This window comes from Hylobates moloch, unplaced genomic scaffold, assembly GCF_009828535.3.
Source record: "Hylobates moloch isolate HMO894 unplaced genomic scaffold, HMol_V3 SCAFFOLD_15, whole genome shotgun sequence".
NCBI classification, from domain to species: domain Eukaryota; kingdom Metazoa; phylum Chordata; class Mammalia; order Primates; family Hylobatidae; genus Hylobates; species Hylobates moloch.
This window is the reverse complement of record NW_026652290.1, coordinates 30156204-30183093: the sequence shown is the minus strand read 5'-3', so window position 1 is coordinate 30183093 and position 26890 is coordinate 30156204. Positions and strand designations below refer to the sequence as shown.

The following is a 26890-nucleotide window of genomic DNA, read 5'->3' as shown; positions in this document are numbered from 1 at the left end:
ATGCTGGCCTCATAAAATGAGTTAGGGAGGATTCCCTCTTTTTCTATTGATGGGAATAGTTTCATAAGGAATGGTACCAGCTCCTGTTTGTACCTCTGGTAGAATTCGACTGTGAATCTGTCTGGTCCTAGACTTTTTTTGGTTGGTTAGCTATTGATTATTGCCTCAATTTCAGAGCCTGTTATTGGTCTAGTCAGAAATTCAACTTCTTCCTTGTTTAGTCTTGGGAGGATGTATGTGTCAAGGAATTTATCCATTTCTTCTAGATTTTCTAGTTTATTTGCGTAGAGGTATTTGTAGCATTCTCTCATGGTAGTTTGTATTTCTGTGGGATCGGTGGTGATATCCCCTTTATCATTTTTTATTGCATCTATTTGATTCTTCTCTCTTTTCTTCTTTATTAGTCTTGCTAGTGGTCTATGGATTTTGTTGATCTTTTCGAAAAACCAGCTCCTGGATTCATTAATTTTTTGAAGGGTTTTTCGTGTCTCTATTTCCTTCAGTTCTGCTCTGATTGTAGTTATTTCTTGCCTTCTACTAGCTTTTGAATGTGTTTGCTCTTGCTTTTCTAGTTCTTTTAATTGTGATGTTAGGGTGTCAATTTTAGATCTTTCCTGCTTTCTCTTGTGGGCATTTAGTGCTATAAATTTCCTTCTACACACTGCTTTGAATGTGTCCCAGAGATTCTGGTATGTTGTGTCTTTGTTCTCGTTGGTTTCAAAGAACATCTTTATTTCTGCCTTCATTTCGTTATGTACCCAGTAGTCATTCAGGAGCAGGTTGTTCAGTTTCCATGTAGTTGAGGGGTTTTGAGTGAGTTTCTTAATCCTGAGTTCTAGTTTGATTGCACTGTGGTCTGAGAGACAGTTTGTTATAATTTCTGTTCTTTTACATTTGCTGAGGAATGCTTTACTTCCAACTGTGTGGTCAATTTTGGAATAGGTGTGGTGTGGTGCTGAGAAGAATGTATATTCTGTTGATTTGGAGTGGAGAGTTCTTTAGATGTCTACTAGGTCCACTTGGTGCAGGGCTGAGTTCAATTCCTGGGTATCTTTGTTAACTTTCTGTCTCATTGATCTGTCTAATGTTGACAGTGGGGTGTTAAAGTCTCCCATTATTATTGTGTGGGAATCTAAGTCTCTTTGTAGGTCATTAAGAACTTGCATTATGAATCTGGGTGCTCATGTATTGGGTACATATATATTTAGGATAGTTAGCTCTTCTTGTTGAATTGATCCCTTTACCATTATGTAACGGCCTTCATTGTCTCTTTTGATCTTTGTTTGTTTAAAGTCTGTTTTATCAGAGACTAGGATTGCAACCCTTGCCTTTTTCTGTTTTCCATTTGCTTGGTAGATCTTCCTCCATCCCTTTATTTTGAGCCTATGTGTGTCTCTGTACATGAGATGGGTATCCTGAATACAGCACACTGATGGGTCCTGACTCTTATCCAGTTTGCCAGTCTGTCTTTTAATTGGAGCATTTAGCCCATTTACATTCAAAGTTAATATTGTTATGTGTGAATTTGATCCTGTCATTATGATGTTAGCTGGTTATTTTGCTCGTTAGTTGATGCAGTTGCTTCCTAGCCTCGATGGTCTTTACCATTTGGCATGTTTTTGCAGTGGCTGGTACCAGTTGTTCCTTTCCATATTTAGTGCTTCCTCAGGAGCTCTATTAGGGCAGGCCTGGTGGTGACAAAATCTCTCAGCATTTTCTTGTCTGTAAAGTATTTTATTTCTCCTTCACTTATGAAGCATAGTTTGGCTGGATATGAAATTCTGGTTTGAAAATTCTTTTCTTTAACAATGTTGAATATTGGCCCCGACTCTCTTCTGGCTTGTAGAGTTTCTGCCGAGAGTTCAGCTGTTAGTCTTATGGGCTTCCCTTTTTGGGTAACCCGACCTTTCTCTCTGGCTGCCCTTAACATTTTTTCCTTCATTTCAACTTTGGTGAATCTGACAGTTATGAGTCTTGGAGTTGCTCTCCTCGAGGAGTATCTTTGTGGCGTTTCTGTATTTCCTGAATTTGAATGTTGGCCTGCCTTGCTAGACTGGGGAAGTTGTCCTGGATAATATCCTGCAGTGTGTTTTCCAACTGGTTCCATTCTCCCTGTCACTTTCAGGTACAGCAATCAGACGTAGATTTGGTCTTTTCACATAGTCCCATATTTCTTGGAGGCTTTGTTCATTCCTTTTATTCTTTTTTCTCTAAACTTCTCTTCATGTACCCTAAAACTTAAAGTATAATAATAATAATAATAAAGAAATGCCTGAGGCTGGTTAATTTATAAGGAAAAGAGGTTTAATTGGCCCCTGGTTCTGCAGACTGTATAGGAAGCATGGCACAGGCATCTGCTCAGCTTCTAGGGAGGCCTCAGGAAGCTTCCAATCATGACAGAAGGTGAAGGGAGAGCAGGCATCTCACATGACAGTGCAGGAGCAAGAATGAGGAAGGAGGTGCCATGCACTTTTAAAAAAACTGATCTCCTGAGAACAAACTCACTATGGTGAGGACAGTACCAAACCATGAGGGATCTGCCCCCATGACCTAAACACCTCCCACCAGGCCTCACCTTCAACATTGGGATTACGATTCAACATGAAATTTGGTGGGGACATTTATTCATATCATATGAATCAATATCAAAGCCCCTTCCCATTTTTTATTTTTATCAATAACTTTAATTTTTTATCATTTCAGGTTACTCGCATCTTGCCTTGTTTGCTTGATGGTGATTGCTTTATCAGGTCTAATTCTGCATCTCCAGATCTTGGAATATTATTTGAACTTGGAATTTCTTATATTTGCAATGTATGTCCGTTGAAAGATAAGGCTTTCTAATGTATCAGTTAAAAGGGAAGGTTAAAAAATGTGTCTGTTGACAAGGAAATCCTTGAAGTCTTTATGTGTAATAGAATTTTAATCCCTTGAGGAATGAGAATGCCAGTGATTCTAATTTTGTGTGTGCTGATTTGTTTTCTTAGCATTTAAAATAAGTGTCTTTATTCACATTTATAGCTTGAGTGAACTCCAGTGCTTTTAAAGAATAAAAATTCAAAAAAGATGGGACTTTGCAGAAAGTGATAAAAGATGCTCACTGGCATCTCAGCCCCATGGTTCACCTCTGTCCTCCAGGGGCCGAGTATACTTAGCCTTGTAACTGAGGTTTCTAATTAAGGGACTTAGCAGAGTAATGACTTTTATAAAGCGAGGTTAACTTATGTCATATAAACTACTGAACCAGTGGGTGGGGCTCTGTGCTAGTAATTAAATGTTTCCACAGACTAATAATAGCTTGATAGGTATAGTATATATAGTTGACCTCATGGTAACCCAGAGAGCATTACAGAGATGTTATATTAATGGTATTACACTGTCCATTCATTTGTTTAAGGCAGATTCATCCATATGTATTGTGGAGGGGGTAGGACTGGGGAAAGGAGCAAGCCCCCCAAAGGTAGCCTTAGGGGCCTCTAGCAACTGACAGTGGGGGTAAAATTCCAAGCAGAAAAGCCCTTGAATGAGTAATATCTGCATTCTATCTGTCAGTGAAACAAAGGTTCATAATCCCATGTAGTACTGATGTGATTGGAGATCACTCCACAAAATGCTTGTATCAGTCAAGAGACAATGGCACCAGTTGCCACATCACTGGTTTAAGGGATTTTCGAGAGCAATTTTGACAAAATATGATTGTCACTTGATATACTACCTTTAATATCTGACCCGCAGGCAAAATGGGACTCTACTATGTTTCATTTTATTTTCTTGTGAAGAACTTTTTAGTTCTAAAGGTGAATACTAATTTTGTTCCTTTAAAAGGACTTGGTATGTGCTTATAAATTTGACTAGTTCAGACCTTAAGTTTCATATACTTGTCTTATTTCCTAGTCAACTGGTGAAAGAGGAGAGTTAAGCTGTGGCTGGGTGTTTCTTAAACTTTTTGATGCCAGTGGAGTTCCTATTCCAGCAAAGTAAGTTGGCTATATATTCCTAACGAATGAATACTTCTGTAAAAATTCATTTTTTAGACTCTTGATACCTCAAGTTTGTTCTATGAGCATGCCAATAACTTTTGGGGAGAGGGCTTTTTATGTTGACTTTAGTGTTGTTTAGGAAGTATATGAAAACAGCATGCACAGTCTCATCCTAAGGAGGAAGAAATGACTCCTAGAGAAGAGGTATTTTAAAAGATGTTTGCACTAGCTGTCTGCTGAGAATATTCTTTCAGTAATTTCCTATAGTATTAACACATTTCACCATGCTGAAAACAGAGCCTAGTTGTCTTCAAAGAGTGGGAAAGTTAAGTCCAGAGTCCAGAGGTCCTCTGTGAGTCTCTACCCTTCCTCTGTAGGTGGGACGTTGAAATCATAGTGGCAACCACGGTAAATGATTTAAACTTTAAGATCAAAAGGCAGACTGGAAGCAAATACTGTAATATGTACAGAAGAGTTAGAAGATCATTATCCCTAATATAAAAGGAACTCTCAAAAATTAATAAGAAAAAGATAATCCAAATTTTAAAATGGAGGAAAAGAAAGATCTAAATCTAGGATGTAAACAAGAAATTCAAGAAAGGACACAAATGGGCAGGCAGTAGGATGGTGATTAAGATCCCAAATTTGGATTATAAAATTTTGGGCTCCAGTGCCAGCTCTACCCGTGTAACTGTAGGTGGATTTCTTAACATCTCCAAGTCTGAATTTCACCTATCTTTAATCTGGAAGATTGCAATAATTCCTACTCCAAAGGCTTGTTGTGAGGATTAATTTAGATAATGCTCCTTATGTGGCCTCCTTGCCATTGGGCAGAGGTAGAAGTCCTGACTCAAGTCCTTTGACATCATCCTAGAGGGTGCCTTACCCGGGATGCCCGGTTTCTTGTGATTGTTATTTGCTTTTTTGTTTTTGTCTTTTAATATGCTCAGGGTTTTTAGTTGTGCTTAGTGGAAGAAATAAGGAATTGTATATCTATTCCATCTTTCTGAAAGTGAAGTCGCAGATATTTTTTTAAATGAGGTAGAGCTCTGTGTATTAATATAGACACATTTTCAGTGTATTAGTATGTGGAAAAAGTTGCAGAATATTTTGAATACTGCGACTCCGCTTTTGTTCATTAAAAACTATTTGTGGGCCAGGTGAGGTGGCTCACAATGCCGGTAATCTCAGCACTTTGGGAGGCCTTGGTCGGAGGATCACCTGAGCCTAGGAGTTAGAGACCAGCCTGGGCAACATGGTGAGACCCTGTCTCTACAAAAATAAAAAAATTAGCCAAGCATGGTGGCACACGCCTGTAATCCCAGCTACTCACGAGGCTGAGCTGGGAGGATTGCTTGAGTCTGAGAGGTCGAGACTGCAGTGAGCAGTTTTCATGCCACCATGCTCTAGCCTGGGTGACAGAGTGAGATTCTGCCTCCAAAAAACAAAAACAAAACAAAGCAAAACTGTTCCCAGAAGTTGCCTCTGAGGAGCAGAATTGAGGAGGTGGTGCATTACAGTTAAAGGGCTCTTTTACCTTCTTCTTTCTACACTTAATATGTGACTTCAAAAGAAAAGCATGTAGTGTGTTAGTTTTGAAGCATGTGTTAGTTTTGAAATTCACCGTGTTTATATATTTGTTTGCATTTGCATAGAAAAAGATAGGGCAGGAGATTAACCAAACTAGAGAAGGCGACATGGGGAGGGATTTTTCACTTTTTACTTATCATTCCTCTGCCATTCAAACTTTTTATAATAATCTACATGTTACTTTTATATTTTAAAAATAATATAAGTTCATAATGGCCTCATTTCAAATAATGATGCAACACATTTGAAAAATACATTAAAAAACAATCACTTGTCATTAACATAAGTCATTAAGGTCCGAACACTTTAATGACTTGAATTAATTTTTCTCATTTTCAAGGAAAAATGTATTTTCTACAGTGTATAGTTAGGAAAGATAATTTTCTGCAGCTTATAATTAGGAAAGAAAGACTGTTTATTTGCCCAGATAGTACCTCATGGAGGGATCAACAATTATTCTTTCCATTTACCAATGAGGCATAAATAAAATGTCTGTGAGTATATTAGTGCTAAAAAATATGTAACTACTGACTCCAGTGTTTTCTACATGTCCACTGCTTATCTCTGTCATTGTATGTTATTCTTTTATAGAACTTACGAGCTTTTCTTGAATGGTGGTACTCCTTATGAAAAAGGTATTGAAGTGGATCCTTCAGTATCCAGAAGAGGTATGGCTCTCATGTGTTGTCTTCCTTTCCTTAAAGATTAAACAGATAGAAGCACCCGAGAGGTAGCTACATTCTAATAAGCATAGCGTTTTTTACTTGGATTCACACTTTTCAAAATATGTCATTTGATGTAAAAATTTTAATCATTTTAAGTACTTATTTTCTTGGTAACACATATGAGACTCTAAGAAATCATGAAGAATGAAATCATGAAGAATGAGAACTAATGCTAGTTCCTTTTCATTGACCACTGAACTGATACTTGTGACTAATACAGAGACTGCCTATTGCTAGGTCAAAGGATGCAGACATTTGAAACAGTAATATGTATGCCAAATTGCCCTCTAGAAATACTGAGCATCTTTTACTATGTTCATTAACCAGGCACTGTGCTATATAATGGGAGAATGAAGAGCAAGACAGATATGGTCATTGCCTCATGGGGCTCAGGGCCTGACAGATTTGGAATTCCATTTCCACTCCTCAGCCACCCATCTATTTGTTTGGTGATTCAGGACATGCCACCTCTGCTGCCCCCACAATGCCAGTCCTGCCTTCTTGGGACAGAAAGGAGTTTGGCGTCTGGGATGCAGTTGGTTCTACCTGGAGTCAGACATGCTGTTTTCCTTTGTAATCTGGCAGCAATAATGCTGTAACTCATCTGATTTAGCAAACAATCCTGTGCCCTTAGGGAGGTCTCTCAGCTCATTTAGGGTTTATGGATGACTCTTGCCTTTCATTCAATTCAGCACTACTAGGTGGTATATTTTCATGAAATACTTGTTTTGTTATACTCACTGTCTCAAGTACTTAAAGTTTCGTAAGTTACTTCTGATTTTTCTTAAAAGCACACGGTAGTGTTTTCTACCAGATGATGACAATGAGAAGGCAGCCTCAACTTCTAGTAAAACTGAGATCCTTGAACAGAAGATCAAGAAATGTACTAAGGTTGGTACCTGCTTTTACCTGTCCAGTGAATTTGGGATCATTCAGCACTTGGAGACCATCTCTGCTTTTGGCTTTTCCTCATATTTAGTCATCTTTTGTTATAATATTTTTGTCCTCTTTAATTCTTCCCCCAAAGGTCAGTAGGGAAATGGGTAACAAAGCTGAAATTAGCTTACTCTTCTATTTACTAGTTAGCTCTTCTAACCAAATCTGTTATTTGAGCTAACTAGTAAATAGAAGACTTGACTAAATGGGCCTTACCAATGCATGATTCTACCCTCAGGGAACTTTTTCTAATGTCAAGTTTATTGAGATATAATTTACATGCAGTAAAATTTACTCTTTTTAGTTTATAGTTCTTTGTGTTTTGACAAATGTATACTGTCATGTGATTACCACTACAATCAAGATAGAGAACTTTCCCTCACTCTAAAAAGTTATCTCATGCCCCTTTGTAGTCAGCTCTGTAGCCCCAGCCTCAGGCAGTCACACCTATTTTCTTTCCCAGCAGTTTTGCTTTGTCCAAAATGTCATACAAAGGGAATCATAACACTTGGAAGCCTTTTGAGTCTGGCTTCTTTCACTTAGCCTAGTGCATTTGAGACTTACCCATGCCATTGCATGTGCCAGTAATTTGTTCCTTTTTGTTCTAAATAGTACAGACTGTCCCTGACTTACTCAAGATTTTTCAACTTTACCATGGTGCAAAAGCAAAACCCATTCAGTAGACACTATACTTCAGTACAGATTCAATGAATTACATGAGATAGTTATACTTTATTACAAAATAGGCTTTGTATTAGATGATTTTGCCCAACTGTAGGTTAATGTGTTATGAGCATGTTTAAGGTAGGCCTGTCTAAGCTCTGATGTTCAGTAGGCTAGTTGTAGGCTGGGCATGGTGGCTCACACCTATAATTGCAGCACTTTGGGAGGCCGAAGTGGTAGAATCGCTTGAGGCCAGGAGTTCAAGACCAGCCTGGGCAACATGGCAAAACCTCATTTCTACCAAAAAAAAAAAAAAATTAGCTGGGTATGGTGACGCACACCCGTAGTCCCAGCTACTTGGGAGGCTTAGGTGGGAGGATTGCTTGAGGATTGCTTGAGCCCAAGAGGTTGAGGCTGCAATGAGCTGTGATGGTGCCACTGCACCCCAGCCTGGGTGGCAGAATGAGACCCTGATTCAAAAAAAAAAAAAAAGTCTAGGTATATTAAATGCATTTTCAACTTATGATATTATCTTCAACTTATGATATTTTCAATTTATGATGGGTTTCTGGGGATATAACCCACCATAAGTTGAGGAGCATGTGAATTCCCTTTGATAGATATACTACAATGTGTTTATTCATTCACAAATTGATGGGCATTTGGGTTGTTTCTAGGTTTGGGCAATTATAAATAAAGCTGCTTTAAACATTTGTGTACAAATTTTCTGCATATTTGTGGATCTATGTCTTCATCTCTCATGGGTATAAATACCTAGGAGTGAGATTACTGGGACATATGGAGTTTAACTTTATAAGAAACTACCAAACTGTTTTTAAAATGACTGGACAACTTTGCACTCTCATTAGCAATGTATGAGAGTTCCAGTTACTCTATATTCTTGACAGCACTTGATATGATCAGTTTTTCTGTTTTGGCCATTCTAATAAATGAGAATAGTGATTTCTCATGGTGTTTTAAATATAAATTTTCCTCAGGGAGTTTGTAAACTAGTAAAATCTCAGATCTATCAGTTTCTCACTCAGTACCCTCCTAGACTAGTCATTTAACATCTCTGTCAGGGTCTTAATGTCTACATCTTTAAAATGGACATAATAATAATAATATCAATCCCATAAAGGTATAATGAGGTTTAATGGAAAGAAAATATATAAAACAGTTAGCCAGTATTTACAGTGTGTGGCACATAGTAACTAACACAATAGTGTTAGCTATAATTATTTACTACTATAATTGTCTTATATATAGATAAATGTAAATATAAAGCCAGGTAGATGGTGCTATATCATAAAATTTGTTCAAATGAAGATGTGTAGCTGGTAAAATCAGGGGGCATTTGAAATCACCTTTGAGGGATTGGGAAGATGCAGAGGAAAGGAGCTCCACAGAGGAGGCACGAGGACAAGAGGGGGAAGGAAGAGCATGGCATGGGACAGAGACTGTTGCAGCTGAACTGTCCCACCATGACCTGCTCATTGCTCACAGATTATTAAGAAGTAGGGAAGTCAGTGAAGACTTGGCATGCTCCTGTGAATGGTTTTTCTCATTCCAGATCATAGTCTTAGCTTAAATACCCCTTGTTCTTACCACTACTACTGAAATTTATTTTATAATTATAGTGTTAACAGTTCAATCTTTCAATAGCCATTAATAATGTGTTCATGGGTATTATTTACTCTCTTAGCTTTTTTCCCCGTTGGATGTTCATAGAGCCTGTAAATCCTCTTTTTTGGCCAGTCTTTCCTTGGAAAATTGTTATTTTTCAAGATTAGAAAGAAAGCAGCACAGTAGGAGTCTTTGTGAAAGAAAAGCCAAATCTTGTTTGGCCTCATTCTTCCTGCATCTTTGGCCTCCCCACTACTCATCTTGTTGATAAGCTTCCAAGAGTCCGGAAGCACTTCCATGTGTATCTTTCAATTACAGCTCTTAATAGTGTTTCTTTGACCCCCAAATACTGGTTTTCAGATACTTTGTATGACCTCAAGATCAAATTGGACTGTGTGGTGCAGAAGTTAGCAAGGCAGCCCCTTCTTCTTAAGCAGTGAATGCTCTTCTGTATGCTGGGTTCTTAAAGGTCCTGTGTCCTTGTCCTCCATACCTCAGGACTGTGTCATTTGTTTCATTACAGTACAGAATAGGCACCCGAAAAATGTTTGTGAAATAATTTCAAAGCAGAGCTCTCCCTGCTAGTGTGAAAGTATACTCCTCAGGACTTCCGCACAGCTTCCACCTGTCCCTGGCCTCCCTCTGCCTTGTCTTGGTGTGTGCTCTTCCACAGAGAGACTTGAGTGCTGGCTTGAAATTGCCTCTCCACTTTGCATGACCCCAAAATATACATTCCTGGGAATTTCAAAAGTGAGTTGGGACACACTGCTGGTGCAACTCCAGGCTGGCTCGCACAGAAACCAGCTCATGGGCAGTGAAACCAGAGGCCCTGGGCCTTGCAGCAGGGCCCTGGGGGCCATAGTCGGGGAGCGGGGTGGGGCTGTGCTGTGGGTTCAAGGTAAGAGGCTAGGCACCAGCCTGGGCCCTTTTGGACATCACTGAGCCTGTGCATCCTGGAGGTGGAGACTGAAGCAGGACTGATCCATTTCAACATCCTCTCCTCCCCTGACCCGAAACCTTCGGTAGGTGGGAGAACAAGACAGGTAATGACACCAGTAGTCCTTCTCCTCCTCTCCTTCAAAGGCACGCCCCGCCTCTATCCTCACCCTCCCTTCTTTACAAACTTCACCTTTGTGCAAACTTCTCTGCTCAAAGGAGAAAGGACAGGGGCTCTTTCCATTATGCCAAAGGACATGAGACAGTGGAGACAAGGCCAAGGGCAGAAAGCCTAGTTAGAGTTTGCATTAGTGCCCATTTTTACCCAGTGCCCTTGCTGTTTGGCTTTACACTGCCCTCTCTGACTCAGCCAGCAGTCCTACACATGTATATCTTTTGGATATCAGGAATCCTGTGAAAATGTGAATTATTCAGTGTAGACCAATGGCACCAGAGTCCTGCTCACGGGGCTTGGCAGTCTTGTTTTGTGGAGTAGGTTGTGATCATGGCGACCTTGTCAACATAAGAAAAAGAAAGCAAATAGATGCTTCAGTTTCACCAACATTTGTCTTTTGGAGCTGTTTTTCAAAAGGGTTTAACTTGATGTGATTTGACCAAAAGCATGTGTATAAACACCTGAGGAGGGAAAGCCCTGAATTTGACTTCAGATTTCCAGTGCATGAGTTCTAAATATCAAGAAACCCTGATCTGTAGAAGTAGGTTGCGTGTGTGTGTGTGTGTGTGTGTGTGTGTGTAAATTTGCTATAAATTAATTATCCTTTTTTTGATGCATTCCATCTTTTTTTCTCCTTTACTTTCGTTATATCATTGCTAAAAAGAAATAAGGTAATAATGTTAGTTGCTTAAATGCCTGAGACCCATTCATTGTGTTCATTGCCAGAGTTTGCTGGGTCTACATGTGAATTCAGGAGGAAGTATATTTTTACTTACTTAATTCAGCTAACCTTTAGCAGCCCAGAACTTTCTAGTCGTCTTAAGTTTGGGAAAATCAGATGCTTTCTCTAAAGAAAATCTAATAAAGGGCAAGCAGCGTTGCTTCATGTTGTGAGAAGGTGCCAGAAGGAAAGGAGTGCCCACACTGGGTGGACCAATGCCTGCCAGGCAAAGCAGGCAGGTCTACGAGAAAAGGAGAGGGCCAAGCAGAAGGAAGGAAATTCCCACCCCTTTCCCTGGCAAAACCTTGGCTGTTCTTCATCATGAGCCCTGAGTTCGGGCATGCAGCTGAAACACTGTGCAATGGGACCGTGGACCAATGGGCAGAACATGAACATGTTGTTCATGAACTCAGGTTGTTCTGCCCCCCTGCTCATGAACATGTCCATGGTCCCAGAACAACCTAGAATCACAGCCTGATCCCTGAGAAAGCATGTGGTGGCGCTGAGGCAGCTGAAATGGTCCCCTGCATCCCGTCTTTAAAATGTAGGTCAAATGTATACAAGATCAGAATTTAGCCAGGTTGAAAAAAGACAGTTTGAAAAAGACAGTTTCTGATTTTATGTATCAACATGTTGTATATCAAGATAACTGTGCTAAGAGAACCTGTATTATATTTTTAGATGTTTCTAGAAATTCAGGATTTAAAGAGTGGTCAAGGATATTTCTTTAATTCCATGAAACTTTTTTTTTCTTTTTTTTTATTATTAGTTTTAGGGTACATGTGCAGAATGTGCAGGTTAGTTACATATGTATACATGTGCCATGTTGGTTTGCTGCACCCATTAACTCGTCATTTAACATTAGGTATATCTCCTATTGCTGTCCCTCCCCCCTGCCCCCACCCCACAACAGGCCCTGGTGTGTGATGTTCCCCTTCCTGTGTCCATGTATTCTCATTGTTCAATTCCCACCTATGAGTGAGAACGTGCGGTGTTTGGTTTTTTGTCCTTGCGATAGTTTGCTGAGAATGATGGTTTCCAGTTTCATCCATGTCCCTACAAAGGACATGAACTCATCATTTTTTATGGCTGCATAGTATTCCATGGTGTATATGTGCCACATTTTCTTAATCCAGTCTATCGTTGTTGGACATTTGGGTTGGTTCCAAGTCTTTGCTATTGTGAATAGTGCCGCAATAAACATACATGTGCATGTATCTTTATAGCAGCATGATTTATAATCCTTTGCGTATATACCCAGTAATGGGATGGCTGGGTATATACGCATCTAGTTCTAGATCTAGTTCTAGATCCTTGAGGAATCGCCACACTGACTTCCACAATGGTTGAACTAGTTTACAGTCCCACCAACAGTGTAAAAGTGTTCCTATTACTCCACATCCTCTCCAGCACCTGTCGTTTCCTGACTTTTTAATGATGGCCATTCTAACTGGTGTGAGATGGTATCTCATTGTGGTTTTGATTTGCATTTCTCTGATGGCCAGCGATGATGAGCATTTTTTCATGTGTCTTTTGGCTGCATAAATGTCTTCATTTGAGAAGTGTCTGTTCACATCCTTCACCCACTTTTTCATGGGGGTTGTTTGTTTTTTTCTTGTAAATTTGTTGGAGTTCACTGTAGATTCTGGATATTAGCCCTTTGTCAGATGAGTAGATTGCAACAATTCTCTCCCATTCTGTAGTTGCCTGTTCACTCTGATGGTAGTTTCTTTTGCTGTGCAGAAGCTCTTTAGTTTAATTAGATCCCATTTGTCAATTTTGGCTTTTGTTGCCATTGCTTTTGGTGTTTTAGACATGAAATCCTTGCCCATGCATATATCCTGAATGGTATTGCCTAGGTTTTCTTCTAGGGTTTTTATGGTTTCAGGTCTAACATTTAAGTCTTTAATCCATCTTGAATTAATTTTTGTATAAGGTGTCAGGAAGGGATCCAGTTTCAGCTTTCTACATATGGCTAGCTAGTTTTCCCAGCACCATTTATTAAATAGGGAATCATTTCCCTATTTCTTGTTTTTGTCAGGTTTGTCAAAGATCAGATAGTTGTAGATATGCAGCATTATTTCTGAGGGCTCTGTTCTGTTCCATTGATCTATATCTCTGTTTTGGTACCAGTACCATGCTGTTTTGGTTACTGTAGCCTTGTAGTATAGTTTGAAGTCAGGTAGTGTGATGCCTCCAGCTTTGTTCTTTTGGCTTAGGATTGACTTGGTGATGCGGGCTCTTTTTTAGTTCCATATGAACTTTAAAGTAGTTTTTTCCAATTCTGTGAAGAAAGTCATTGGTAGCTTGATGGGGATGGCATTGAATCTATGAATTACCTTGGGCAGTATAGCCATTTTCACAATATTGATTTTTCCTACCCATAAGCATGGGATGTTCTTCCATTTGTTTATATCCTCTTTTATTTCATTGAGCAGTGGTTTGTAGTTCTCCTTGAAGAGGCCCTTCACGTCCCTTGTAAGTTGGATTCCTAGGTATTTTATTCTCTTTGAAGCAGTTGTGAATGGGAGTTCCCTCATGATTTGGCTCTCTGTTTATCTGTCATTGGTGTATAAGAATGCTTGTGATTTTTGCACGTTGATTTTGTATCCTGAGACTTTGCTGAAGTTGCCTATCAGCTTAAGGAGATTTTGGGCTGAGACGATGGGGTTTTCTAGATATACAATCATGTCATCTGCAAACAGGGACAATTTGACTTCCTCTTTTCCTAATTGAATACCCTTTATTTCCTTCTCTTGCCTGATTGCCCTGGCCAGAACTTCCAACACGATGTTGAATAGGAGTGGTGAGAGAGGACATCCCTGTCTTGTGCCAGTTTTCAAAGGGAATGCTTCCAGTTTTTGCCCATTCAGTATGATATTGGCTGTGGGTTTGTCATAGATAGCTCTTATTATTTTGAGATACGTCCCATTAATACCTAGTTTATTGAGAGTTTTTAGCATGAATTTTGTCAAAGGCCTTTTCTGCATCTATTGAGATAATCATATGGTTTTTGTCATTGGTTCTGTTTATATGATGGATTACATTTATTGATTTGCATTTGTTGAACCAGCCTTGCATCCCAGGGATGAAGCCCACTTGATCATGGTGGATAAGCTTTTTGATGCATTCCGTGAAACTTAATTACTCGTGGAATCCATTGCTGTCGCCTCATCACAGTGGTCACATTCATTCTGTTCTGTTCCAACAGGCTGGAAGCCTGAATATTACCTCTGTGATAATTTTCCCTTCTAAAAATCAAATCTTAGGAATTAAGATAAAGGATTAATTTACAAAAAGTAAGATCTCTTTTTAAATCTTAGGTGATTTTTCTCAACCCAAAGACATCTTCCTTTTGATGGAAGACAACATATCATTTGTAAGGTTTTTGAGATTTTCTATATGGTCCTTCTTCATGCTTAATGACAGAGTTTATATATTTCTAAAAATAATATTAGAAATGTATATTAGAATGATCTAAGATATTTTCTTGAGTACTTTCAAAGGTTGAATCTTGTGCATGATATATTCCCAGTATTTACTATATGTCATGTGTGAGGGTCTTAAAGAATTCACTTTTCATGTTTCCAGATTATTATTTTGAAATCTAAATATTGAAATTTTTATATTTTTAAATTTCTGACTATTTTTTGATGCTATTGTAAATTGTTTTCTTAGTTTCCTTCTCAAATTGTGCATTGTTAGTGTATAGAAGTACGATTTTTACTTGTTGATTTTGTATTCTGCAACTTTGCTAGTCATTTATTCTGAAGCTATTTTTCATGGAGTATTTAGGGTTTTCTACGTATATTCTACATATTTCGACATCATTTTGTCTGCAAACAAAGATGCTTTTCTTTTTTTAGAAAAATATTTCCATTACTATGTTGAGTAAAAGTGGCAGGAGCAGGATCCTTGTCTTGTTCCTTACCTTAGGGGAAAAGCTTTCAGTGTTTCACCATTGAGTATGATGTTAGCTGTAGGCTTTTCATATATGGCCTTTATTATGTTGCAGTAGTTTCTTTCTATTCCTAGTTTGTTGGGTGTTTTTATCACGAAAGGGTGTCAAATTTTACACTTTTTCATCATCAATTGAGAAAATAATGTGGGTTTTTCCCCTTAATTCTGTTAATGTAGCACATTATGTTGATTGATTTTTGGATGTTGAGCCATCCTTGCATTTCATTAATAAATTTGACTTGGTCATGGTGTACAAGCTTTTTAGTGTGCTGTTGAATTCACTTTGCTAGTATTTTGTTGAGGATTTTGCATTAATATTCAGGAATATTGGCCTGTAGTTTTTTCTTTTTTCTTTTTTTTCTTGTAGCATTGTTGGCTTTTTTACTAGGGTAATTCTGACCTCATAATGAGTTTGATAGTGTTTTTTCCTCTTCATTTTTTGGAAAAGTTTGAGGAAAATTGGTGTTAATTCTTCTTTAAAGGTTTGCTAGAATTCTCCAGTGAAGCCATCTGATGCTGGGCTTTTCTTTATCAGGAGATTTTTTTAATTACTGATTCAATCTCCTTACTTGTTATTGAGATTTTCTGTTTCTTTGTGATTCAGCCTTAGTAGGTTGTGTGTTTCTAGAAATGCGCCTGTTTCATTTGGGTCATCCAACTTGTTGGCATACAACTATTTATAGTACTCTCTTACACATTTTTTATTTCTGTAAAATCAATACTAATATCCCCTCTTTCATTTCTGATTTTAGTTGAGTCTTCATTAGTCATTCTCACTAAAGGTTTGTCAATTTTGTTCATCTTTTCAAAGAACAGACTCTTGCTTTCATTGATTTTCTCTATTGTTTTTCTATTCTTTATTTTGTCTATCTCTGACCTAATCTTTATTATTTCTTTCCTTCTGCTAGTTTTGTTCTTCTAGTTCCTTAGGGCTTAAAGTTAGGTTGTTGACTTGAGCTCTTCCTTCTTTTTTAACGTTAAGTATTTATAGCTATAAATTTCCCTCTTAGGACTGTTTTCACTGTATCTTGTAAATTTTGGTATGTTGTGTTTTCATTTCATTTCTCAAGATATTTTCTAGTTTCTCTTGAGATTTCTTCTTTGAGTCATTGGTTGTTTGAGTGTGTTGTTTAATTTCCACATATTTATGTGTTTTCCAGTTTTCCTTCTGCTTTTGATTTCTAGTTTCATTTCATTATGATTGAAAAAGGATATTTTGTATGATTTCAATCTTTTCAAATTTATTAAGACTTACTTTGTGACTCAACATATGGTCTTTCCTGGAGAATATCTCATGTGCACTTGAGAAAAATGTGTATTCTGCTGTTGCTGGGTAGAGTGTTTTGTAAATGTCAGCTAGATCCAATTAGTCTACAGTGTTACTGATCTTTTGTTTCATTGTTCTATACCTTATTGAAAGTAGGATATTGAAATCTTCTCTATTATTATAGATCTGTGTATTGCTCCCTTCAATTCTGTCAGTGTTTGCTTCATATATTTAGGAGCACTGATGTTTGGTGCATATATGTTTATAATTGTTATATATTCTGAATTGACTCTTTTATGATTGTACAATATCTTTCTTTGTCTCTTGTAACTTTTGGGGGGCTTGAAGTCTATTTTGTCTGATATTAGTATGGCTAAACATGTTCTCTTTTAGTTGCTATTTACATGAAACTTTTTTTTCTGTTCTTTCACTTTCTACCCATGAGTGTCCTAAGTCTACAGTGAGTCTCTTATAGATAGCATATAATTAAATCGTGTTTTTTTAGTGCATCCTGCCAATCTGTATCTTTTGATTGAAGAGTCTAATTTATTTACATTTAAAGTGATTACTAATAAAGACTTACTTTTGCCATTTTATTACTCATTTGCTGCTTATCTTATAGCTTTTTTTGTTCTTAATTTCCTCCCTCACTGATTTCCTTTGTGTTTGATTTTTCATAGTGACAAATTTTGATTCCCTTTTACTTTTCATTCGAAAATATTCTATAGTTATTTTCTTTGTGGTTACTATGGTATTACATATAACATCCTAAAGTTATAACAATCTATTTTAAACTAATACCAACTTAACTTGGTATTACATACAACATCCTAAGGTTATAGCAGTCTATTTTAAACTGATACCAATTTAACTTCGATATTGAATTATTTTCTGTTTTTTAGCCCTTACTGTATACCAGACACTACATTAAGCACTCCATACTTACTTCATTTGTTGTTGTTGTTGTTGTTGTTGTTGTTGTTTTGTTTTGAGACAGAGTCTTGCTCTGTCACCCAGGTTGGAGTGCAGTGGCACAATCTTGGCTCATGGCAACATCCACCGCCCAGGCTCAAGGGATTCTTCTGCCTTGGCCTCTGAGTAGCTGGGATTACAGGTGCCCGCCACCACACCTGGCTAATTTTTGTATTTTCAGCAGAGATATGGTTTCACCGTGTTGGACAGGCTGGTCTCAAACTCTTGACCTCAAGCGATTCACCCGTCTCGGCCTCCCAAAGTGTTAGGATTACAGGTGTGAGCCACCACGCCCAGCCCACACTTACTTAATTTTAATCCTTTTAGTAACCTTCTGAAATGCAAGTATTACTATTGGTATCCAATGAGGAAAGCAAAGCACAAGGAGATGAATTAATTAATTTAAAGTCACATGCTAAGAAGTGACAAAGTCCAGACTTATTCCAGGTCTGTCACACCCTCCCATGTTCCAGCCAGTACTGTGAACAGCCTGAATTTGTATTTCTTCTGCATTCACCAAATCAGGCATGGCAGCCACATGCCTTTGTTAAAGCTTGTAGCTGACTAGTTCCCTTCTTTTCAAAACATATAATTAGTGGCTTCCCTTTTTTATTTGACATTTAACATCGGTATATATGCTAACATGGAAGCACAAAAATGGTAACACAGAGTTGAGACTCAAAAGTGTAAACAAATAAAAAAAGTTATCTGAAATTTAATGTGGCCTACTTGTAGTAGAAATTTTTCTTTAAATAGTTAAAAATGTGTTCCAGTAATGAAGCAAAATTTGGGACTGTTTATTAAGGTAATATACATCAAAACATTATAAGTTGGATTGTAGGGGATTGTCTAATGAATATATTTTTTTCTTCTTTAATAGTCTACTGCCAGAAACATTAATTGGAAGTGTGTGTTCTATTCACTTGTTGGTATTTTATCGACAAATTCTTGGAGATGTGCTTCTGAAAGACAGGATGAGCTTGCAAAGTACTGGTAAGTGGGCTTTGTCACTTCCTTTTGTGCAGTAATGCTTCATACTCTGAGTAAAGGTAACCTATACCATCTTGTATCATCTGTTTCTGATTGTGACTTTTGGAATAAAATATTTAGAACAGCATTGATGTTAATACATTACTTATGGGACATCTTTGGATCCAAAGCATTGAGCTTTGTGAATTCAACACATATTCAGTTCTTTCAAACATATGTATTTTCACATTTCAAATTCTAGAGTTTTGAGATCCCAAGAGTCAGATATAGTCATATTTTCCCTTGATGTCTCTGAGTAATCTGTTTTTTCCCATGTGTTTGGTGTGCACATCATCATTTTGAAGAGAAACCAAAATCAACCAAAATAGCTGGTTCTTAGTGCATGAAGTGTAAGTATCAAATGGATTAGTTTAAATTGGTGAATCCAGATACAGAGTATTTGGGTGTCCTATGTACTGTCTTTATTCTTGCAACTTTTTTGTGTGTTTGAAATTTTTACCAAGTAAAATGTTAAAAAATAAGTTTAAAAATCAATGAGTCACCATACATGATTGAACCTACAAAGAGAAATGCATGTGTTATAATAATTGCCTTCAAAAAGAAAAGCAGTTTAATTTTATTGTCTCTTCTTTCAATTCAATAAATCAGTAACCAGATATATAATGAGTACCTGGTATGTGCCAGATATTATGCTAGGCCCAGTGATGAATGAGACAGGCATAGGCGTCCCAGGCCTCAAACACATAATTTCATCAATAATTCTTTCCACCCTTTTGAAATAAGTGCTGTGAAGGAAAATACACAACGAGAACATGCACTGGGAAGACTTGATTAATGTGGAGGGCAAGGAAAGGCTTCTTTGAGTGAGTAATATTTAACAAAAGATGTGAGAGAGGAATTAGACCTATGAGGGAAGTGTGTGGGGAAGGATTCTTTCTGGATAGAGGAGCCAGCATGTCTAAAGACCCAAGGAAAGAAGACATGCATGTGTTGGAGGGCTTGAAACTGAGGCAGGCCAGTATGGATGGAGCAGAGTGAGTGAGAGGCTTAGCACTTGTGGACAAATAACATTCATAGGCAGGAGTCCTCTCCCAGGGACTTATCACCTGGATAGATAGGTAGAAGTGGAACTCAAAGGCAGGGAAGCGCAGAAAATTCTCAAGGAATCATTATAACTCTAAGGGGGAGGACAGGTAAACCTTTAATCACCATTGCCTTTGAATTCATTTTCATGACTCTTGAGAAACTTCATGAATGATATGACCTCTTAAAGAGGATAAGGCTTGTTAGTTTTCCCAATAGATAAGAAGTTTACTCAGAATTGTTGACTTCATTTGAATTTAATCATTAGAATAAAATATCCTAATAATATCTAAAGAATGAATTTTTCTCTACTGAGGACACCAGATTATAGAATACCTTGCCCTTGCCATTTCAAAAGTGTCTGCTATGGTTTCAATGTGTCCCATCTAAAATTCATGTTACCAATGTAATGGTATTGAAAAGTGGGGCCTTTGAGTGGTGATTAGGCCATGAGGGCTGTTGCCTTATGAATGGGATTAGAGACTCTTACAGAAGGGCTTGACAAGGGAATTTGTCTCACTTACCCTTTTGCCTTCAGCCACATGATGACACAGTGTTCTCCCCTCTGGAGGATGTTGTAAGAAGGCCCTTACCAGACACTAAATGCCATTACCTTGATCTTGGATTTCCCAACCTCCAGAACTTGGAGAAATAATTTTATTTTGTTTATGTTACCCAGTCTCAGGTATTGCACTACAGCAGTGCAAACAGACTAAGACATGTCTTTCCTGGTGTGCTTCTTTGCACAGATTTTTCATGTGCTGTTATCTATTGTGAAATGTGAATATTCTCCCCCATTGTGTTTGGTCATATGGCCAGAATCCTCAATTCCTAATTCTTCCAGTTTCACCTACCACTGTCTGCTGGCTCCAGACACAAGTTTGGGTCCTTCCCTGAGCACTGGTGGACTGGTATCAGACCTGAGCAGCAGGCCCTCTGCCTCCTTTCCCCCAGTGCTTCCTGGTTTCTGCTCAGTCTCCCAAGAGCAGGGCTACCTCTAAGGGGAAGATTCCTTTTACCGTGCCACAGCCATAAGGGAGAAAGAGAAGTTGAAGAAAAACACAGAACAAAATTTTCTAGTCTTATTCTGTTCAGAGCCTCCTTGCCCTCACTCTAAAAGCTCCATTAATTTGGTCCAGGAACTCACCAGGATATGGGTATAGGGGCAAATGAAGGTTGAAGGGACAGCTTTGAGCTCTCCTGGAAGTCAAAGTGTGTAGAATGTGTCATCAACAAATCATTTGGCACAATAATTTTCATCTGAATATTTTTGTGTCTATTGCAATAAAACCCATTGAGTGAAGTTTGCATAAAATTCTTTCTGTTGTTTTGCATTTCAGATTTAATTAGCCATCCCATGCTGGCCACCTTCCCCATGCTCTTGGAGCAGCCTGATGTGATGGATGCCCTCAGGGTGGGTAGCATGCGTTGCAGTGGAAACCTGCTGGCTTATGGAAGCAGTTACACACTCTGTATTAATGAGTTCTGTCATCTGGTCTAGGCCCTTTTTTTTGTTACTAGGATGATGTCTCCCAATCCCTATCCATTGTCTAGGTAACTCAGTCTTCATCTTTCCCATCTTAGCATGAATTCCCAAGGGCTGCCTTCCCTGACCCAGGGAGCAGATGGAGTGCCTGCTATGTACACTATTTGCAATCTTTGCCCATTTTTTCCTTGACTTAGGATGGCCACTGATTGTGTCCTAAGAGCAAAAATGCAAAATGGTCTGTAAGATCAATCAGTTGAATTTCCAGGGGAGAATCAGGGCATGCACATCATCTTTAATTTAATTCCATGTGTGCTGTTTGCTGTCTGAAATAACTGTTGGGTAGTACGTTAAATCATATGAAATCTCCAATTTTCAGCCATTTTTGGCCTCTCTAAGTGGCAGTTTAATATGGGTTAGCCTAATACATCAGGGTCAATAAGTAGAAGAGCTGCATGCATGCAAGGCAGATACACAGGTAACATCACAAGTGCCATGGGGGAGGTATAACCCAGGACCTTGAAGATTTAAAGAAGGCAGCAAAGAAGGATCCAAATTCTGTTTTATTAGAGAGGTCCTGCATGAGAGAGCCTAATAGAGGTCAGGGCCAAGAGGATTTCGACCTGCTGAGATGGGGGTGAAGACATTGCAGGTGGAAGGGTTAGCATGAGCAGACATTTGAGGCAGGAAGGAATAGAGCTGACAGTCCAGCGTGGCATGTCAGATGCAAGTAAGGGAGTGGTTGGTAGATGGGCAAGGTAAGCCTGAGTCTTGGTGTGAGGCTGAGGGTGGTGGTAGGTGTTGGGTAGCCCAGGAAGGTTTCTTCTTTAGGCAAACTCTGCCAAGTGCAAAGAGGCAGAACATGTGCAGGAGGGAGGTGAACATATTAGGGGGTGACTCCTGCTGATAAAAACTAGGCCATGTGGACCTGACAGCAGAAACGGAAGGAGGACTCAGTCATCTACAAAGGTTCTTATTAGACTTTGAAACCAATTCATATGCTAGCTTGGCTGGGTTGGGGGGTGTCAATAGTAATAATGACATTTTCAACAGAGATAAGTTTAAGAAAATGTTCATGGTGCATATGATCTCCTGTAATTTTAGATAAGTTCATCTGGCACTATAGCTAGATAATGCAGAATTTCTCTTTCTTCTCCTATAAAGTCACTAGTATCATAATAATTATTCATTATACAGAACATATATACACTGATTCTTCAACAAAGATTTCACAAGAGCCCACTATGTATTAATGTAAGGCACTGTGCTGGCCACAGGAATATTTCCCTAGGTGTGTAACAGGAATCTGCACCTTGTTCTTAGGAGGAACCTTAGGAACCCTAATCTAGTCTAAAATCTGCATTTCCCTGATGAGCAGACAGCTCAGAGACGTGCAGTGACCTGGCAGGCCATGGAGCTCAGCCGTGACCCAGCCAGGGCTGTCCCTGCAGGTCAGCTCTGGGTGCACCCCTTATGTGCCACGGGCTGCTTGAAAGCATGAGGGTAAAGTTGTGCACATATGTTATTTAGCAAAAAGACCCCATTTGAGCCATAATAAGTATAAATATATATACATTTATATACCTGCCTGTGAAAAGATCTGGAAGAATATATTCCAGAGTATTGGTGAATATCTCTGGATGTTGGATTATTTTACCTACATTTTCTTAATTTTTTCACATTGAATTATTTGTGGAATGATAATTTTAAAAAAGAAAGTGGTGGTTGTTTCTACACTCATGAGCCTTCTTCTCTCCGTGGCATAGTGTATTACTTAGGAGAAGCTCGGCTATGCTGTGGTGGTTAGCACAGGTTTATTTCTCACCCATGGTATGTATCCAGCATGGATCAGTGGAAGACGGTGCTCCACAGTCACCCAAGGATATAGGCTGGTGGAGCCTCCACTGTCTCACAGCACCATCTGGAACAAGTAGCTGCCTCTGTTGCCAGTTGCTCTGCAGTAGAGGGAGAATGGAGAATTGTTCTTGGGCTTTCACTGCCTTTGCTCCAAAGGGGCCTGGGCCACTTCTGCTCACATTGCATTGGCCAAAACCAGCCACACAGTCCATTTAACTTCAAAGGAGGTATAGTCTTTTTTTTGTTCCAGAAGAAAGGAAGTGGATCTTGGTGAGGTAATAGTGACCTTTAACACATTTGCTGTTCCCAAATGAGTTAGTCTAAGTGAAACATCCTACTGTTTGCTGGTGGCTGAATGAAAAATAAGGTGGGACATTGATGTGTAACTAACAAAAATAGACAAATTTTACCAGACACTAAGTCTGCATTTGCTAAGTGATACTCATGTTAAGCCATATTATTAGGTTGGTGCAAGAGAACTGCGGTTTTTGCCATAAAAGTAGTAGCAAAAACCACAATTACTTTTGCACCAACCGAATAAAATTTAAAATGTACAGCATGTGAGCCTCCTAGTGTTTACTTACCTAGCACAGTTCAGTTTGTGGATGACATTTTAATAATAAGAAGAATGGCACTTGGCCTGTTTAGTAAAACACTCTGGTTCTGTAAGGGTCCTCTTCAAACTCCTAAGGACCCATAGCACAGCAGTTAATAGGGTGGAGGACCATAGTCCCCTCACGTGGTAATAGGTATGAACATTCCAAAATGTTCTCATGAGTGGCATAGTCTGTTATCTCCTGCTGATAGGAGGAGATAACAGCTCTATCAATGCATCATTTATTTTATGGAGAATCTCTTTATTGGTGCCATATGTTATATTCATCCCAGGGCCTCCCTGCTGAGAAAGGTCTGATGCTTTCAGGTTACTCATGATATCAGGTGCCAACAGGAGGATATCTACTGACATGCACAGAACCCAGACCCTGGAACAGGCAGCCGTGAGACTGGTCATATTCCACCCACACGTTCAGTTTGCCAGGAAATGACACAGTGAAAGTCTTAAATTCATACTTCTGTGGGACTAATTGAACTCTGAGGTTTTTATTTATTTAAAGAAATTTCTGTGAAGCCTTGTGGACAGATTAGAAATATTTACTTACAAAATTGTACTTCATTCTGTCTCATTCTGACCATTGTCATAATCATGACAGAGAGAATTGTAGAAAAGTTTGGTATTTGGCAGTGTTTTCTATCTTCATTACTGTCTTACTTGGAAAGCTTAATACTATTTTATTATTCAGGTGCTGTGTTTGTATAGTTTGCATGGATGTGTTAGTGTTTCACTGATTCTATTCTTAAGTTAGTTTTGATTTATAATTATCATGGGCTTCTACGGCATTTTTCACAGATACATCTGCCTAGTCGTTCTGGTGCTGGGTCATTTGCAGTAGATTCCTAATTACAGATTCACTTCTTGCTTGTGTAGAATCTGTACAGCATTTTTAACCCTGTCCATAAGTTTATTTACAGAGTAAATTTGCATAAGTGTTGCAAGGACTTGTTACTGCTTGGACTAATATAATATTTGTTTGCTCTTTAGAGTTCATGGGCTGAAAAAGAAAGTACATTAAAAAGATCAGAGAAGGTAATATGATTTTCCACACTGAACTTCATATTTGCAGTACCTGGTGTTTGCTTGCCTATTCTAAAAATGTCTCGTTTTTAGCAAAAGTAGCCGTAGTCATAATCCCTCTTAACCAGGGAAACTGTTTCATTATGGCTGCAAAAACACATTCCAAGAGGGTTATGCATGATCGTTAACTAATGTGAGAAGGAACACTTGTTCAAGACAGCCATTTCAGATTACTGAGTTTTATTTAAATAAAGGCGAAGTTTCTAAGCCAAAGTCTCTCAGTTGTGTATCAAATTTCTTTTATTTTTAAAAAACTTCTCTAGCTCTCAAAGCCTGTATCAGGTAAAGAGAAGGAAAAAAAAATGGACTGAGCTGTACCATATATTGAAAACAATGCACTGCTCCTGCTTATATTGCTGTAAAATCATGGTAATTACCAATCCGAACTTGCTTTAATCAGTGAGTAGTGGTTTGACTGCTCTCATCCAGGATTTGGCAAATGGGAAGGGCTAGAAGGAAAATCTTTTTGGCTTTTCAGGTCTTATGGTCTCTGTTACACTACTCAACTCTGGTGTTCTAACACAAAAGCAGCCACAGACAATATAAGTAAATGACCAAATGTGACTGTTTTCCTATAAAACTTTATTTATGAAAAGAGGTGGCAGTCCACATTTGACCCACAGTCCATACTTTACCACTCCTGATCTAAAGTATTCATTATCTACAAAGAAAATGAAGTAACAAATGAGCTGAAAACCCTAAAAATTAGGAAACAATTTATACATTGTATCCTTATTTCAGCCTCCATTTGATCAGTACCATCTACATACATGTGACTTTGCCAAAACTGTCAGGCTTAGTGCTATTCTAGTACAGCAGCCTTGGGCCTGTAGACATTGCCCTTATGTTAACATGTGTGGTGGGATGGGTGATATCTCTGTGTAGACTCTGCTGCCTATGGACAGCTCTGGCCTCAGCTTGCTGTGCTCTCTGAGATTCCCACCATGGCCTGTGGGCATTGGGGCTTGACATGGGTACAGCTGATACTGCACCATTCTTATCTGGGAAGGGTCTGACATCTGCATCACCAAAGGACCCGTCAACCTCCATCCCAGGCATTGCTGGAAATAAGCCAACAACTCTGGATCCTATGCAGAACACCTGCAACAATTTTCTTAGATAACATGACAGTTACCTCTGATATGCTGTCAGTAAGTAGGTTCAGCTGACTTGGCATTGTTTCAGTTATATTTACCCCTAACCACACTGGTGTCACCAAAATTAGACTGCAACACCTTGACAGAATGTGTGAGACACCCTCCATGGAGCTTAGGAGACACCCTGGTCTCATGGAGCCACGTAGAGGCTCTCAGGGAGAACTGCTCCGCTGTACTCTGTGTAACTCTGCTCACTTCCACTTCTGAAGTGCCATGTCCTGCCTGAGCAGCTGACTCAGAGCCGATACCTGCCAGGCACTAATGGCACCCTCCATCCTACCTCTTAGGTGGCTTTTAGTTAATAGAGTTCTTAGAATTTAACACTTTAAAAATAACAATGTTATTTGTGGGGGTGGTGTTTTCCCAGAGAGACAAAGAGTTCCTGAAGTCCACGTTTCTCCTGGTTTACCATGACTGTGTGCTCCCACTTCTCCACTCCACACGCCTACCCCCGTTCAGGTGGGCAGAAGAAGAGACTGAGACTGCACGATGGAAAGTTATCACTGACTTCCTTAAGCAAAACCAAGAAAACCAGGGCGCCCTCCAAGCTCTGCTGTCACGAGATGGAGTTCATGAACCTTTTGACCTTTCAGAGCAGACCTATGACTTCTTGGGTGAAATGAGAAAGAATGCAGTGTGACAGTGGCAGCCTCTAGCCCTCAGCTTCCCACGGAATCAGATGGATCCTCCACGATTACGTGAATAAAATGATGGAACCAAAAATCACTGTCACTTTACAACTTAGGTTTTACTCTTTTCTTTCTACAGACCATATTTTTAAAGATATGTTTATACAATAAATATTTTTTAAAACTATAAAATAAATTTTTATAAGGAATACTGTTATATCTAAATTTAAACAGTATTTATTTTTTCAAAAACAGCTACTTAATGGTATAGATTTCTATAAAAGCAAGATTTTGTCAAAAACAAAATTTATGATTATTCAAGAAAGTGAAAAAAACAACCTATAGAATGGGAAAACATATTTGCAAATCATCTAACTGATAAGGGTCTAGTATCCAAAATATTTAAATTTATGAGTGTTAATAAAATTTATCTTGTTCAATAAA

At 38.7% G+C, this 26890-nt stretch overlaps 1 protein-coding gene across 3 annotated transcripts in view; it reads left to right on the top strand.

Annotated features, from left to right (window-relative positions):
• Positions 1-26890, top strand: part of NPHP1 (nephrocystin 1) — a 90843-nt gene extending 63953 nt beyond the window's left edge. For 2 of the 3 annotated variants that reach the window (XM_032177479.2, XM_032177478.2), the window contains exons 13-20: positions 2704-2814; positions 3895-3977; positions 6162-6238; positions 7087-7186; positions 18432-18544; positions 20965-21038; positions 24568-24612; positions 26185-26890. In XM_032177479.2, the coding sequence (XP_032033370.1) occupies positions 2704-2814; positions 3895-3977; positions 6162-6238; positions 7087-7186; positions 18432-18544; positions 20965-21038; positions 24568-24612; positions 26185-26457 (876 nt within the window). In that variant the 3' untranslated portion in view covers positions 26458-26890. The remainder of the gene's footprint in view (positions 1-2703; positions 2815-3894; positions 3978-6161; positions 6239-7086; positions 7187-18431; positions 18545-20964; positions 21039-24567; positions 24613-26184) is intronic. The other variant, XM_058428898.1, reaches the window with a different exon arrangement.